The sequence below is a fragment of the Lactuca sativa genome, chromosome 4 (assembly GCF_002870075.4).
Source record: "Lactuca sativa cultivar Salinas chromosome 4, Lsat_Salinas_v11, whole genome shotgun sequence".
Lineage (NCBI taxonomy): Eukaryota > Viridiplantae > Streptophyta > Magnoliopsida > Asterales > Asteraceae > Lactuca > Lactuca sativa.
Genome location: NC_056626.2, coordinates 73,110,379 through 73,126,013, shown reverse-complemented (window position 1 = coordinate 73,126,013; position 15,635 = coordinate 73,110,379). Strand labels below are relative to the sequence as shown.

General features: G+C 34.6%; 3 protein-coding genes across 4 annotated transcripts; 1 reads left to right on the top strand and 2 right to left on the bottom strand.

The window, feature by feature from the left end:
- Window positions 1-368: 368 nt before the first annotated feature.
- Window positions 369-2,361, bottom strand: LOC111886833 (sm-like protein LSM7). The gene is made up of 6 exons (XM_023883085.3): window positions 2,204-2,361; window positions 1,582-1,657; window positions 1,177-1,258; window positions 972-1,043; window positions 816-868; window positions 369-678 (listed from the first exon to the last, which is right to left on the bottom strand). Exons 2-6 carry the CDS (start codon window positions 1,582-1,584, stop codon window positions 589-591), a joined length of 300 nt encoding a protein of 99 aa, XP_023738853.1. The 5' UTR covers window positions 1,585-1,657; window positions 2,204-2,361; the 3' UTR covers window positions 369-588.
- A 3,121-nt stretch (window positions 2,362-5,482) lies between these two features.
- On the top strand, window positions 5,483-8,497 carry LOC111886823 (protein gamma response 1). 2 transcript variants are annotated; one of them, XM_023883067.3, is made up of 4 exons: window positions 5,483-5,695; window positions 5,810-5,921; window positions 6,378-7,545; window positions 7,771-8,497. In XM_023883067.3, the coding sequence occupies exons 3-4, from the start codon at window positions 6,378-6,380 to the stop codon at window positions 8,388-8,390; spliced, it is 1,788 nt and encodes a 595-aa protein (XP_023738835.1). In that variant the 5' UTR covers window positions 5,483-5,695; window positions 5,810-5,921; the 3' UTR covers window positions 8,391-8,497. The 2 variants fall into 2 exon arrangements, with proteins under 2 accessions (XP_023738835.1, XP_023738836.1); XM_023883068.3 differs by lacking the exon at window positions 5,810-5,921.
- Window positions 8,498-9,894: 1,397 nt separating this feature from the next.
- On the bottom strand, window positions 9,895-11,370 carry LOC111886843 (DNA damage-repair/toleration protein DRT100). Its single transcript, XM_023883091.3, has one exon. It carries the CDS (start codon window positions 11,209-11,211, stop codon window positions 10,114-10,116), a length of 1,098 nt encoding a protein of 365 aa, XP_023738859.1. The 5' UTR covers window positions 11,212-11,370; the 3' UTR covers window positions 9,895-10,113.
- Between the last annotated feature and the right edge of the window lie 4,265 nt (window positions 11,371-15,635).

The following is a 15,635-nucleotide window of genomic DNA, read 5'->3' as shown; positions in this document are numbered from 1 at the left end:
ATTAGATAATTAGGACTCTCCTGTTTATAAAAGACATTAGGCTAAAGAGAGTGGTGACACAAACACCGCACTTCCTCCTATGTCACGTAGACGACAACTTATAATTTTTCTCATTTTATCACTTTGAAACCGTATGGTAGGAGTGGGGAAAATACCACATTGTGGCAAGAGTGCACCCGAGACTACACCCCACTCACTCAAGCCTTATAGTTTAAGGTTTTTAACTGAGTTTCACATCATCTTTATGCATACACCAAATAACATATATAATCAAGTACTATCAGGTTCGTAACTTCCACATAAAAATATAAATATGTTAATATGGTTAAAAAATGCATTATCTTATTTTAAAAGATCTATAAACCTCATTGCTCTTTCACCCGGTTTTCCATTGTATTTCATAGAAAAAAAAAATAGAAAACTCTCTGAGTCCAAATACGGTTTACATTTTACAAAGATAAAACAAGGTTTCCAAAATATGATGTATTTTAAAATAGATCATATTTTGTAATATTCCACACCAAATTTGATTAAACAAGGGTTTTTAGTAGAAAGTAGCTAACTTTGTTGCTAAGAAAGTGAAAAAGATTAAGCTCCATCTGGCTGGATAAATGGATTGGCTATCTCCTCAGTACCATCAGTAGGAGAAACAAGCATGACAGCTGTACCCCTACAAACCTGCAATACATACAATTATAAAAGAAAGAAAAAGGTGTGACAATGGCAAAAGACATGAATGCCCTTTTTATCCTCGTTATCAAAAATAGCTCTAGAAAGTTTGTAAACTCATAGTGATGAGGATTAGGAAATCATACTATTAAGCCAAGGCGACGTGTTTGATCAGTTGTCTTCAGTGGATCATCCGCATCTGCATCACATATTCACATGGCTTAAAAAATTGATAAAAATTTGAAGTTTTTCAGAAGATTTGTCAATAATACTCATGTTAGCTCAAAAAATGAAATTATTACCTCTAAGGAATTCCACGGCTTCATCTAATACAAGGTTAAGCAACTGGTCATATCCTTTAAGTGTCCCTGACACTATACATAAAAAAAAGAATATAAATTTAACAAGTAACAACCACAAAGCTTCTCTATGTGGGAGAACTAACCTATTAAGACATGCTTTATGCATCAAGTCAAAAATAAACAAACAGTAAATGTGGTTGCTAACCTTGTCTTCCACCTGTGAGCTTGACTTGGACACCCTTGTCAACAAATTTTGCCAAATCTAGAACTGTTTCCTTCCTGCCTGACTGAAATAAGTAAGATAAAAATGACAATAAATTAAGAAGGTCTTTTAGCACTAGAAATTGGACCATAAGGGCCCCATGTTTGCATCTAATGAAAAGTGTTGTTCTTAATGGACAATGAGGATAGAAGATATACTGACATTGATTGTATAGGGTGCTAATGATTTCATCAAGAATGAGAAATATATAAGAGGGGTTATCAGATACTCATCTACCCTAGAATGTTGATCTTACTAGCATAAACTACTGCATTCAATCTTGCTTTTTTAAGAAAAGTTGGTCTTTTAAGATGTCAAAAAGATGTAGTGTTAGTATTACTGTATTACCATTGCAAATGTTTTTAGCGATTAACTGCAACCAAAAGTTCCTTTCTGAATCTGAAGCTCACGAACAAATGTATGCCTGAAAAATTCAAGCTTGAGAATAAGTCAAGATTTAAAAAAAAAAACAATTTTACATATCATCACCTACGGAAAAGAAAGAAAGACATATTAGCCTAGTAGTCTAAAATTATATACTATGTCCAAGTAATGAACACATACGATCATTGATATGAATTATGGTAAATGTGGCTTGGAATCCCCATTCGTGATACGTCTACCAGGTCATTGAATCTTAGAAATCATGTTACATTAAGGAATAAAGACGCAACAGACATACTTGAAAGCACTGTATCGAGAATAGTTGTTCTAATTAGAAATTTCAAACTACATTGGGCATTATGCCCTAAATTGATGGTTAGACAGATTAATTCTAAATTGCCGTTTTTAACAATGAATAACAGTGATATTCATACTTCAACCAAATCTCCGATTATGCATACACAGTATATAAAACCTAGGGGTATGATCTGCATCGTAACAACGAACACGTACGTGCTTGTTTGCAACTGGGTTTGCGCGTGCGAAAGTTGAGTTAGAGTTAGTTTAGGGCATAATTGGTACTTACCGTTGATAGGGCGACGGAGGAGCTGCGGAGGTAGGATCTCAGGCAGCCGGAGTATGCTCTAAACAGAAGGTGTGAGAGTCTGGAGAACAGGAGAAGTAGGGGAAAGGAACGCGGTTCGACTAGAGTATATAGACCTTCAAGGTTTCAGAACTGGTCCCTGAAGTATGACAAGTTTCAACTCGCTGAGTGCGAATATGTGAACTTTAAAGTAGCTCGTCTACTACAATGCCAATTGGTCTTTCAAGTAAGTATCGCTAGTTAAAAGTCATTTTCAACCTATTAAATGTTTAAAATCTCACTTTTGCGAATATATAAAGTCCAATAGTTTTTTTAAGCCTATTACTAAGTTCAAAAACCTATGTCTCGGATTTTGGACCCTATTACAAGCTCTAACTTCTAGGGTCCGACATTTTACAACCTCCATCCTCCTGAAACGTTAGAGAGCAAAACCCAACCCATTTCTCATCCCATTGTGATGTTTTGTGCCTTGAGAGTGGAGTTAAAGAAGGAGAATGTGTTTTTGGTGCTTGTGAAGCTAGATCCAAAGTTGTTCTAGCTTTTTCATAACCTTTTGTATCTTTGTAAGTCATCAAGATGCAACCTTAATATGTTTTTCACCAAAGGTCTAGTATTTTGTGTTGTTTTAGATCCTTATTATCATGTTTCTTTGGAGTTTGGAAAATTCTAGGTCCAAAGGCTGTTTTGAGTTGCTTTATGGACTCATTTTAGTGATAAGGAGAGTTTTGTCTTTCGTTTTGGACCATGCATGGAGTGTTTAAGCATTTAGATTCATTTTAGACCTACATTTTATAGTTTAGTTTATTAGAGACATGAATCTGGATAAAGTTGGAAAGTTTATCCATTTAAAGGATTAAGCATTTAATAAAAAAAAGTGCATTTGCCTAGATAATATGACGTGTTTGTTATTGGACGCGGCACGTTGAGTTTGGTGTCATCACGACTATTTTGTCTTTTAATGGACGTGCCACATCCATACAGGAAGCAACTCGTGACGCATGTTGACTATTGACTTTGACCGTTTTGGTCAAACTTTGATGGATTTAAGTATTTAACTGAGGATTGGTATTAGGTGGTTTGTGTTAGTTGTCTTGTTTGCAGAGGTTGTCGTTGAGATTTTGTTTCTAGACTCATGTGAGTTTTCTTACTATACTATGTGTGACATTATATGTCCAATGAGTGATATGATGTTTATATTTTGTTAGTATATGAGTATGTGATAGGCTACAATGGTCTTGTGTTAGTATATACAACATGTTTTGTTTGGTTAGTGTTTATGTTACTATTGGTAGACCGTTGAGTGGATGCCTTAAGGGTTGTATGTAGTTACAATCAGATAACCTTATAACTCTTGACTTGGCCTTATTGCATGGTTATTGTTTGATATATTACTTTCGGGTATGAACATTTGTTCCATCGTTTATCCGACTTCAACTACGTATGATTATGCATTCATAAGGCAATTTGTCTATATTAGCATAAACTTTGGTATATTTTGCATTATGGTTAAGAGTCTATAGTTTGTATCATGGTTGAGAGCGTACAAGTGTTATGAGGGCTGGGAGCCTATAATTTGCTCGATGGTTGAGAGCCTATAATAGTATGATAGTTGGGAGCCAACAGTTGTTATGCACGGTGAAATTGTGAGCTTATTGTTGTGGAACTCACTAAGGATTATGCTTACGTTGTTAAGTTAAATGTTTTGCAGGTTGTCTAGGTTAAAACAGAAGGGCATGACATGATTGTACATTCACATTAGTGTTATGTTGTTATTTTGAGTCTTCCATTGATTTTTTCAATTTAACTTTGGTTTAATATTGTGATTTTGAAACAAATGGATGTTATGATATGTAATTAAAGAATGGTTTTTGGATGTTTAATCTTGTTTAAAAAAATAAAAGTTTTGTTTGAAATTTAAAATGTTACAAATTGTCCATCTAGTCTTAGAAAGATAGAAAGAACGTAAATTTTACTTGGAAACATTTGAAAAAAAATAATCTAACGTGATAATATTTCACGCTTCAACCACCACAAACATAAAATACATAAACATCAAGGAATAGCATTCAACAATTTTTTTTTTAATTTTTACAAGTTGTTCATTTTCTATTATTTTTTTGGGTAGTCTTTTGTATTTGATGACATGGCTACATGTGACATTTGGATTTGATGACACTTTAATCGAGAGTTAGGACTTGATCGAGGGATCGATTATATTCAGAACATAAATGAAAGACCTTTTTTTTAATAGCAACAAAACTCAAATTAAGAAAAAAGCTAGCTAAGAGCTAGCAAAAAAGTACAAAATTAAGGCATTAGTGGATTGTGCATCCAATCAATCCAACTAATACAAGCGTTAGAGTTTCGAAAAAAAAACCAACGAAAAGACTGATCAACAATAAAGTAAAAGACCTGAACCAACAAAAAAAAAAGAACGTAAAAAATGTTTTGTTTGAATTACTCAAATATACAAATTTTTACTATAAGATCTATTTTTTTTAAAGAATCAGCCTTTAAGAAAAAAATCATAAAAAAAATATTATGATTAAATCAAATTTAGATGACTTTAATAAATTTATTAATCTTAATGGCTTGTTAAATCGTCAGATAATCTTATGACTATAATATAAATAATAAAATGTTATATGATCAACGGAAAATTAAGTAAAATAACCATTATAAATGAGTTTTTTTCTAAATAACCATTTTTTTTTCAGTTTTGAATAAATATTATTTTCTTCCGGTGTTCCATTCCAAACTGTTGTTTAAATTTCAGAGGTTTTTTTTTTTTTTTTTTTTTTTTTTTTTTTTTTTTTTTTTTTGTATTTATGTTTAAAGAATCTCTTTACTTATATCTAGAATATTCATTTTGAAGTGTTTAAATGTTTCATCGGATTTCAGAGTTAGTTCTTGAAATTGCAGAGTTTTTTTTTTTCGAACTCCACAATTTCAATATGAAATCCAAAAGGGTGTTGTTATATTTACCCCTCATTCATATAAATTGTCACATCATGAAGATACACAGACACTATTACACTTATACAAGGGTACACAAAACAATTAAAAATGTACGTATAAAATTTCTCAATTTAGAATATTAGTCTGGAATCCCCTAATATTAGTCCGAAGTGTTTTTTTTTTTTGAAAATTGATATTTTTTTTAGTCAGAGCCTACGGTTCGAAACTTGATAGTTAGTTTTCTAGAAATAATTTTTTTTTAAATTATTTTTCTATAAATTCATATTTCATCATTATATGCTGGTTAGATTACTCTTTTTTTTTTTCTCTTGTGTACAAAGGGCAAAATGACTTTTATTGTTAAAATCCGTTTCAATTTGTCCATATTACCTCTTAAGAACACGCCCCCAATAATCGAATGAAATCAGTTTCCCTCCGGCCTCCTCCCTTCTTCTCCTATATTCCGGCTGCTAGAGATATTGTATCTGCTTCTCCTCCTCCGTCGCCGATTCAACAGTAAGTACCAACTAGCTCTCATTGTGAACACCTTCACGCGTAAAAGCAAATGCAACACATATGTTCGTAGTTATTTCATCACGAGCCCTCTCTTACAACTTTTTTGTTATTTAGAAAAAAAATCTTCAGGAGTCAGGACGAGAATCAATCAAGGTATCTCACATTTCAAATCTAGGGATAGAAGGACGTTGATCTTAGCGAAATCCATACTATTGAAAACTAAAACGTAAGTTTGAAATTCATCCAAGTAAAACTTTAATTTAGGTCTTAATCTCCTAATCTAGGTGTAATTCGCACATACATTCTTTACCTGATAGAATCTAGCATATCTCCACTTCTGATTTTTCTTAGGTTTAACAAAATATTGACTATCTATGACCTTATGGATAACCAATTGGGAATCTAAGGCACCGTTTTTGTTGTTTCACCGTGGTTGTTTCTATCCCTGTTAATATGTATGATCATATCATTGAAAATATTCAAACGGTAATCATTTTAGAATACTCTGTTCTGTTTGTTATGCCTTCTTCCACCCATTTAGTGTTATGATAAATAGACATATATGTTTGGATGTGGTTATAAGCTGCCAAATTTGTTATAGCTGTAAGGAAAGATTATAATAATTAAAGAGACAGGGGTTATCGTTTCCCACATATTTACATTGTTCATATGGAATCCACAGATGGAAGAGGATTCACGAACATCTCCAGAACCAGCTTACCATGTTGATGGAACTGATACAGAATACATCTCAGGACTTAGTACCTTACTAGCTGCTACAATCCAAGAAACAAAGGAAAGTGTTTCTCAGATAGAATATCTCTTCTGCAAGCAATTATTTCCAGATTTCCAATCAAAACTGAAAAAAGTATATTCTGAAGCAAAGAAAGCCGCCGAAGAAGAATGTAAGAAAAAGGAAAACGATCTAATTGATCAAGTAAAAACACTCCAATCTGAAAAACAAAAGTTTTTGGAAGAAAACCAGTTTTTAAAGATGGAAAATAGCAAGGTAAAGAAAGTTTCAGGATCATCATCTAAACATGGTAATGATCTTGAAGAGGAGCTGAAAAGAAAGAATAAAGAGATAGCTGAAAAAAGAGAACTACAACAAAGCTTACGTGAACTTCTAGATTCAAAGGCCTCACTTGTACATGGCAATGAAAAGAGATTAAAGGAGCTTGAAGATGAAAACCACTTGCTTCGTGAGAAAACAAATGGGCAAGAACTTGAACTTGAAGAGTTAAGATTGACTCTAAGATGCAAGTCAAGAATAATCGAAGAGAAAGAGGAATCAAACTGTGAGCTTCTTGAGTTAGTTCAGTCAAAGGTTTTTCTCATAGAGCAAAAAGAAAGACAATTGAAAGAAGCAAACGATAAAAAGAATGAGCTTCTTGCAAAGCTTGAAATTTCAGAGAAAAAGATGGATGAAAAGACCGAGTGTGAAGAAACATTGCTGACAAAAACGAGAACACAAGCTTCAGAGATTGTAAAGACTAGAAAGCTTCTTGATGATTGTGAAAATGTGAAACAATTGCTTATTGCGAAAGTAAAAGGGTTAGAGGAGGAAATTGATAAGCTTCAAATGGATGTTAGAGAGAGGAGTAATGAGTCGACTGAAGGAATGGAATTGCATGGGAAATTACTTCAGCAGATTGAAGGGAAGAATGCTGAGATAATGATAGAGAAGCAGAAAAGAAGGGAAGTTGTAGATGCCTATAAAAAGCTCAAATCTCAGTACATTTATTTATGCTCAAAATCAGGCCTAACTCCAGAAAATATGATTGGTAGCACAAGCAAAGAAGTTAATAAAGACCCGTTAGGCCATGATCAAAATATATTGAATTCACCTGGTAATCCTTCTTCTTTTCCCTTTTTTCCTTGGTTTTGTTTTATCCTCTTATGTTGTTAATTATATTAATTACCAAAAAGAAAAAAAAACATACTATCTTTAATTGGAGAACAAAGATGAATATGTTTGTCTTACTGGTTAAAGTACATTGCTATTTGTTGTACAACGAACGAAGCAATAGCTAAGTAACAATAACATATCGCTTCTTATCAATATATGATTACAGTCAATGGACAGAAATCTCCGAATATCCCAGTGCCTGTTTGTGAAACAACTAATCATACCACAAACCAACAAAACTGTGAAGTCAAAAAAGAAATGAAATCGACCTCAAATGACATCACCAAAAAGTCAAACTTATTATCGGGAACAAAACGCCCGGTTTCTCACTGGAGAGACACTCGACCTACAAAAAACAGAAACGGACCAGACCCTCACGATGATTTTCTCGATACTCCATTAGAAAACATCAAACAAGATTTGAAAAAAGTATCAAAAGAAAAAGAAGAAGAAGAAGTGATTCATCATCTTCCAGATCGGGTTCCTAAAGACATGAATTTTGAAAGCTCAGATGATGAGACACAGGATCCAAGCGGGAGGCCTGAGAAGAAAAACTTCAAGTATGTTGAACCAGTAAGAAAGAAAGCCGATAGGGCGAATCTTAAAGGAATTGAATGTAAACAGTGTAAAAAATTCTATGATGCTGTTCTTCCTGAGGGGAGTGATAATAGTAAGCAGAATCTGCGTTGTGAGCATCATGAGGGGGTTTCCAGGCATCGATTCAGGTTTGCACCTCCTTCCACCCCTGAAGGTTTTTGGAATATTGGATTTGAATCTGAAATGTGAAAAAAAGATTAAAGTTTTTTTAATCGATTTGGAAATTCGAAGTTTAGGGTGTTATTGTATTTCTAGAATTGAGATTCTTTTAAAAGATAATTGAATTTTGTTAATAATGTTTTTTAGTATATGATCAAAGTGTTCTGATACTTTCCATTAATTAATAGTCATTCAGGGCAAAAACTTATAGTTCTTGATGATTAATATGGTTCAGTTTATGTTTTCAATAGAATCGGATATTAGGTCTACATTTTAAGTTACTTATGGTGTGAACATTCTTTAAACTACATTTTGTAAGTACAACTATTATACATAACTAAGTAGCTAACTACTTGTCTTTTAGGTTTTGTGCTCGTTGACTGATTTCTAAGAATCATGTTCTTGAAATAATTTTATTGTGTTCATTAAAGATCACAACTTTTTTAGAAAATACTTGGTTGGGTTTTGGTCAAAAATTAAATTTCAGAATGCATGAATATGGATTAGGTTGAATGACAAAAATGACCTTACCTGCCATGTTACTTGATTTAATGGATTGCCACCATTGAATGAAAATGTAAAATAATTCCCTAAGAGGACTAAAAGTGCATGCTCATGTATAATCGAGGGATTATTTTATAGTTTAGTCCCCATGCATCCGATTTTCAGTTTCCTTCTTCTCAGGCGTATTCAATTTTTCTTCGTTGGGGACTAACGATCTTGTATATAGTTATTATATATGACCTGGTTGGGTCAAAATAATTGTGTCTGTCACAATGATCTATGTTTCCATTTCAATTTAAATAAAATAAATCTCAAAATGATATACAACCAACAAGAGAAATGTTCAATTACATGCTATAATTGTTGGCTTAAAAGCTGAAAACCTTACTTCATCGCAGAATATTATAGTACTACATCTGAGCGAAAGACTTTCAATATCGACGTTACTATCTAAATCAAAAACTTTCAAAGTTCAAATATTTCACGAAGTCGCATAATTTAATAAAATCACATAAACAATATATACAAGTTATGAATTTAACAAAATCACATAAACAAATGACATCAAAAGTCAAGGAACATACCAATAATGTTTTTCAGAACAAACCGCCAAAAAATATTTTTAAAATCTGTACATATAAATAAAAAGGAAACCAATATTTAAATCTAAAAACTCTAAACAAAAAGAAAACAACTTAAACGCATGCATAACAAACACATGTTAATCAAAGTATCTTTTGACAATACTTAGGAGTTCCTTCGATACCTATCTGGCTAACTCCACTACATCTCCAAGTGGAATATGCTCTAGTTTTGTTGTGGTAATCCGTATAGTCATCAATAACAACATATCCTCGTTTAATTTTTGTAGTTTTGGGAACACAAACGAGAATTCGTTATTAAACGTGATCTGTAAACATACGTTAATGATAAAGAGAAATGCAAGGGGAATTCCATTAATCGATATCATATCATCTTTTATAAATCACAAGTTATTAAATATATGTCTACGCTGCTAAAAAAAACTATATATAAATTAGTATCAATATATTATTATGACTAAAGAATTAAATAACTAGTATTGTTTAGTAATTTATTTGTTACTAACTAGTCTATACAAATCTATGAAATATTCATGTAATTTTATGATTTTATGTGAATAACGCGTATCAGTGTATCACGCATGCGGAGTGTATCAAATACCAATACACAAACCGTGACCAACCAAACGGAGCCTGAAACGACGTCGTTAACAAACTCGTGTGAGAGGCGTCCCGCAGAGGCAATCATTGCCGGAGAACGACGACGCTTCCAATTGTTCGAACGGTGATCCCGCTGGAATTGCGCCACAGAAATGGTTGTTGCTGAGGTCCAAATGTCCGATGTACTTAGCCGAAGTCAAAGATGCCGGTATAGATCCTTTTAATTCGTTGTGCGATAAATCTATCATGGAGAAGTACGTTGTCGGAGTAAAAACATCCGGCAAGTAGCCGACGAGACTGTTACTGCTCAGATTCACGATGTTTAAACCAGCGTTTCTTAGTATACTCACCGGAATTTCGCCGTAGAGTTGGTTGTTATCCAAGTAGAGTGTAGAGAGGACTGGCATTGATCCGAGTTCAGCAGGAATCGTGCCAGAGATCTGATTCATTGACAGATCCAAATCGGCCAAACGGTAGATTTTAGTGATCGAAGTCGGAATTTTCCCGGTGAGTTGGTTTTGTTTCAGTAAAACTCTGCTCATCATCGAGAGCTTGCCTATATCCGCCGGAATTTCACCAGAGATTCGGTTGTTGCTGAGATCCAGATGCATGAGATTCCTAAGGTTTACAATAGACGGAGGAATGTTTCCGGTGATATTATTGTCAGCAATATTGAGGACCGCGAGTTTCCCGAGTTTTCCGATGTCAGCAGGGATTTCGCCGGTTATCTGATTACCGGTGAGATCCAGGATGCGGAGGTGAGAAAAGGAAGTGATACACGCCGGAATTTCGCCGGATATACCCTTCCAGTCGGAAACAATTAGAGTAGTGAGCCGGTCCAGGGAACACACAGAAGGTGAAAGTGAACCGGACATGTAACTTATTTGGCTGGTTTTATCGATCATGAGCTTGTCTTCCGATTCGCCGCGTAGGATAACGTGGATGACATGGCTGTCAGTTGGGTCGCAGCTGACGCCGTACCAGTTGGTGCAGCAGTCGGTGCCGGTCCAGGTGTTAAAGATGCCCAAGTATGGTTCCGTCAGGGCGGACTTGAAGGCCAACAATGCTGACAGGTCCGCCGGGGGACAGCAGTTGACGACGGCGGCGAATAGTGCCGTCGTCACCACCAGGTATGTAGTTTCCATTCTCTGATTCTCTCTCAAGTTAATTTGGCGTTGGAAGTTTCAAATATGAGTGTTTTTGTTTAAGCAGTCGAGGCGCTATATATCCAACGGTTAATCCTAAATGGGAAATGGTAAATTACCAAATAACCAGAGAAACTATATAAAAAAAATTATGAATGGTTCTTGTTATGTTATGATAATTGATTTTCGGAAAACTATTTTAATTTACAAAATTATTTTATGAATGGTTCTTGTTATAAAATTATTTTATTTTCTATTTATTTGTTTAAAAAATATATATTTCTCAAAATATGAATCATTTTGTAATCTGGCAAAAAGAGGTAGTTTCACAAACATTATTTATGAATAAATTGATATTTTGTGATTCATCGTATACCGGAGTATTTTATAACAAATAGAAGGCGAAAAAGCTTTGGAAAGTTAAAACGGATGTTAATAATATTTACATCTGTATGTAGTTTAATGAAAGGATTTGATTAGTTATCATTTATAAAAAAGTAGAACACTTTTAACAAAATAAAGAAAACTTATAGAAAAAAATGGTTTTATTAATAACGTGTAATGAATGATAATTACTGATAAACAAGAAAATACAATTTAATAGGAGAATACTAAAAGTAGAAAAAGCACATTCATTCTAGAATTATCAAAAAATTAAAGTGATTATTAAAAACACACACTCTCAAACGTTAATCATGGGTGCAAAACCGCTAATAAACAGATATATAATGTTATATAATTTTAGAAAAAAAAAATTCTTTTTAAAGGTATTTGATGATATTTGAGTGTTTGTAAAATGTTAAACGTCCAAAGATACATCGATATCTATATAATTTAAAGCCTTTTTTTTTTATTAAGGTACAAGGCAAACATGCAATAAAATGCACTACTAATTATTTTTGGATAACCTTTCTTTTAAAAACAACATATACAAATTTTAAGATTATAACAATATAGTTAATGATCCATTAAACTATTTTGATAAACTTCATAACTTCTATTGCAAGAAACCAAAAGTATCAAAAACGAATAACATAAGCATGTATTGATTTTCTCATGCATATTTTCTCACGTTTTCTTACTTTTTATGAGATAAATTTTAAAATAGTTTGTCCACAGTAAAAAACTAAAACCCCTACTCTTCAAGCTTACGAGGAAAGTAGCTCCTATTAAATCCAAACATCCATGTTTCTTTTTCTATTCATTCAAAAACTAAAATGTTAGTTGGTGAATCTTTATTCCAACGGGTGAAGCAAAAAGTTTACTGATGTTTCTTTCTTGGCAGAAACCCTGACATAGCTAAAAACGTCAAAGAAAACATCAATAACCATATTATGTTGATACTTGAAACCTGAGTGTTCTCTACAATATACTACATTTTTCCCAAACGAGTCCAACCATGTTTGTAACAAACTAAACATATTTCATCAATCGAAGTTCTCTACAAATCTGGTATATTAACTTTGAGATGCTTTTTTGGAGAATATATCCTTGTTAATGTAACTAAAATCGACCTTGAACTAGATTAAATGACTTTAGGCAAAAGTAGAGCTCGATTGAAAAGTCATAAGTTTTCTTGAGAAAGGCTCCAACTCGAATAGGAAAAAAAAAAGTTCAATTCAATTCAAGCGTTTCAATAACTTGAGATATTTATTAAAAGTATGTTTAATAATACAAACTTGATTCAAATTTAATAAAAGTATACATACTTTCTTTACTTTCATATTAAGCATAGAGCTTTCCAAACATTCAAATCATGTTTTGTCAAACTTATTTGTTTAATGTTTTAAATATAGCTTTATATCCAAACTTAAACCTGAATCGTTACTCCAAATTTTATATAAAGGTACGAACCTTATTGTTAGGTACTAGTCATGATACATGTTTTCTTCATCAGGTGTAGTGTTTTTAGATCTTAAAACATGAAAATTGTGGGTTGTCTTTACATTTACTTAAACAGATGCATATGAAGTAAAATAAACAAGCCACGACGACGGTCTATGTAGAAACAAGCCAACACACATGTGCCTTAAGCCACGATGATGGTTTCGTTTGGAAAAATTAGTGCACGTTTAAAATAATATATTCAATAAATTTTACATATATATATATATATATATATATATATATATATATATATATATATATATATATATATATATATATATATATATATATATATATATATTATTTTTTGATATGTTCAGATTCACACTGAAACATCCCAAAAATACGACCCGAAAATTTCATTTTTAATATAACCAAAAATCATAAAACTGAGTGTCACATAATAAAACCATACGCTGCGTATCTCAAACCATGCTAAAATACTGTGAAAAAAACTGTGTCACAACTGTATCAAAACATATATAAGAAACTGAATCAACTCCCAGGACAAAACTGAAGCTGTGGTGTGTGCGATGCCATCATCCCGAGCTCTTCCCTTTACTTGCGGAAGTACCTGAAACCAAGAATTGAAACCGTAAGCACGAAGCTTAGTGAGCTCCCCCAAACTACCACATACCACACAATAACAAATAAAGCACATACTGGGCCTTGCCCACTGCATCGGACCGAAGTCCGGAACTAGCTGCATCGGACCGAAGTCCGGAACTGACTGCATCGGACCGAAGTCCGGAACTGTCTGAACATAGCATAGCATAAACACGTATTTGCTAACATAACACATATACTGCATCAGACCGAAGTCCGGAACACACAACACAAAACATGCTTGAATCACAAAGACATCAAGCACTCTAACTACTGCATCGGACTGAAGTCCGGAACTACTGCTAACTAAACGGGCCGGCATTTTGGCCGTAGACCCGTTCCTACTGGAAGGAAAACTCACCTCGTGAACTGGCTGCTGTGTGTATGGCTCTGGAAGCTATCTGCTGCTGTTCCGGTATCTCCCCGGCTACAATTCCATAAACACACTCAATCAAATACTAATCACTGATTTGGGGTAAAATGACTTTTTTACCCCAGGTCAAAATCAACTCTCCTGGTCAAAGTCAACCTACAGTTGACCTGACTCGCCGAGTTGGGCCGCCAACTCGCCGAGTCTCTATTCTCACTTCTCAACCCTACTCGTGGCTACTCGTCGAGTATGGCATCAACTCGACGAGTTCCCTTTCGATTCTAAAACTCAGGCAATCTGCATCCGACTCGTCGAGTCGTATGAACAACTCGACGAGTTGTTCTTGAGCTAAGAAGATTGTCTTGGACTCGCCGAGTTGTATGAACAACTCGTCGAGTCCCTCCATCACTGAGTATGACCTCCAACTCACTGAGTCCACTCTACTACTCACTGGTCCCCACTCGTCATCACTCAAAAGGGGAAAAAAAATCGGGGACTCGCGACACGACTCGCCGAGTCGCATGCATGCAGCTACTCTAAACTCGATTCTGCTTGAATCCAACGTATAAAACTTATAGATCTGGGCTCCCTTAGCTCGATTAACACGTAAAGATTCTATCTTTACGTGCCCATAAGCATCCATGAAGATTATAAGGCTCAAAAAGCATAATAAAGGCTAGATCTAGGGTTGTCATGCAAAGCAACTTCAAAAAGGCAATAGATCAGGGCTCTACAACTCCTAAATGAACAAATCTAGGGAAATCTCGACCCATTAAGGCATCCATACAACTATGAAGCTTGAAAAATACATTAAACTAGCCTAGAAGTGTTCTAATGGAGGTTTTAAGCACAAAACAGAAGGATTCCGAGAAATACCTCAATGAACTCTGATTTTGACCTTGGATCTTTGCTCTACACCTCTCCCCTTTGGTCCTTTCTTCTTTCTCTTCTTCAAACCTTCAAGGATTCACACAAAACACTTTAATCAATCAAGGAATGGCTAAGGGTTTTCTCACAGGCTCTCTGAGGGTGAAGGAGGCGAGTTTGGGGCACATAACATTGCTTAAATTGTGAGCAAACCCGGGGATTTAGGGTTTCTTCCTGGCAGGCAGACTCGCCGAGTCCCGAATATGGACTCGCCGAGTCGCCGACTAACACGTGCTCGAAATCCCGTCCCTACTCGAATAGTCGGGCTATAGACTCACCGAGTCCCTCTTGAAAACTTCTAAATAAATATCATGAAAGCAACATACCAGAGACGGGTCGTTACAATTCTCCCCCACTTGTCTCAGACTTCATCCTTGAAGTCTGCTACGACTGAATCTGCAAATAACTCCGAGTAGTGCTCTCTCATCTCCTCCTCAGCCTCCCACGTCCACTCAGACCCCTTCCGGTGTTGCCACTGCACCTTCACTAACTGAATTACCTTGTTCTTCAAGGTCTTTGTCTTCCGGTCCAGAATCGCGACCGACCTCTCAATATAATTCAGGTTGTTATCAACCTAAATATCTTCTAAGGGAACAACTACTGACTCATCCACCAAACACTTCCTCAACTGAGG

Coding starts and splice junctions, on each gene's coding strand:
- LOC111886833 (XM_023883085.3), bottom strand. Junction 1,044..1,176: donor GCTCACAGGTGGAAGACAAG/GTTAGCAACCAC, acceptor TTTTATGTATAG/TGTCAGGGACACTTAAAGGA. Junction 679..815: donor CACGTCGCCTTGGCTTAATA/GTATGATTTCCT, acceptor TATGTATTGCAG/GTTTGTAGGGGTACAGCTGT.
- LOC111886823 (XM_023883068.3), top strand. CDS start 6,378: ATGGAAGAGGATTCACGAACATCTCCAGAACCAGCTTACCATGTTGAT. Junction 7,546..7,770: donor AAATATATTGAATTCACCTG/GTAATCCTTCTT, acceptor ATATGATTACAG/TCAATGGACAGAAATCTCCG.
- LOC111886843 (XM_023883091.3), bottom strand. CDS start 11,211: ATGGAAACTACATACCTGGTGGTGACGACGGCACTATTCGCCGCCGTC.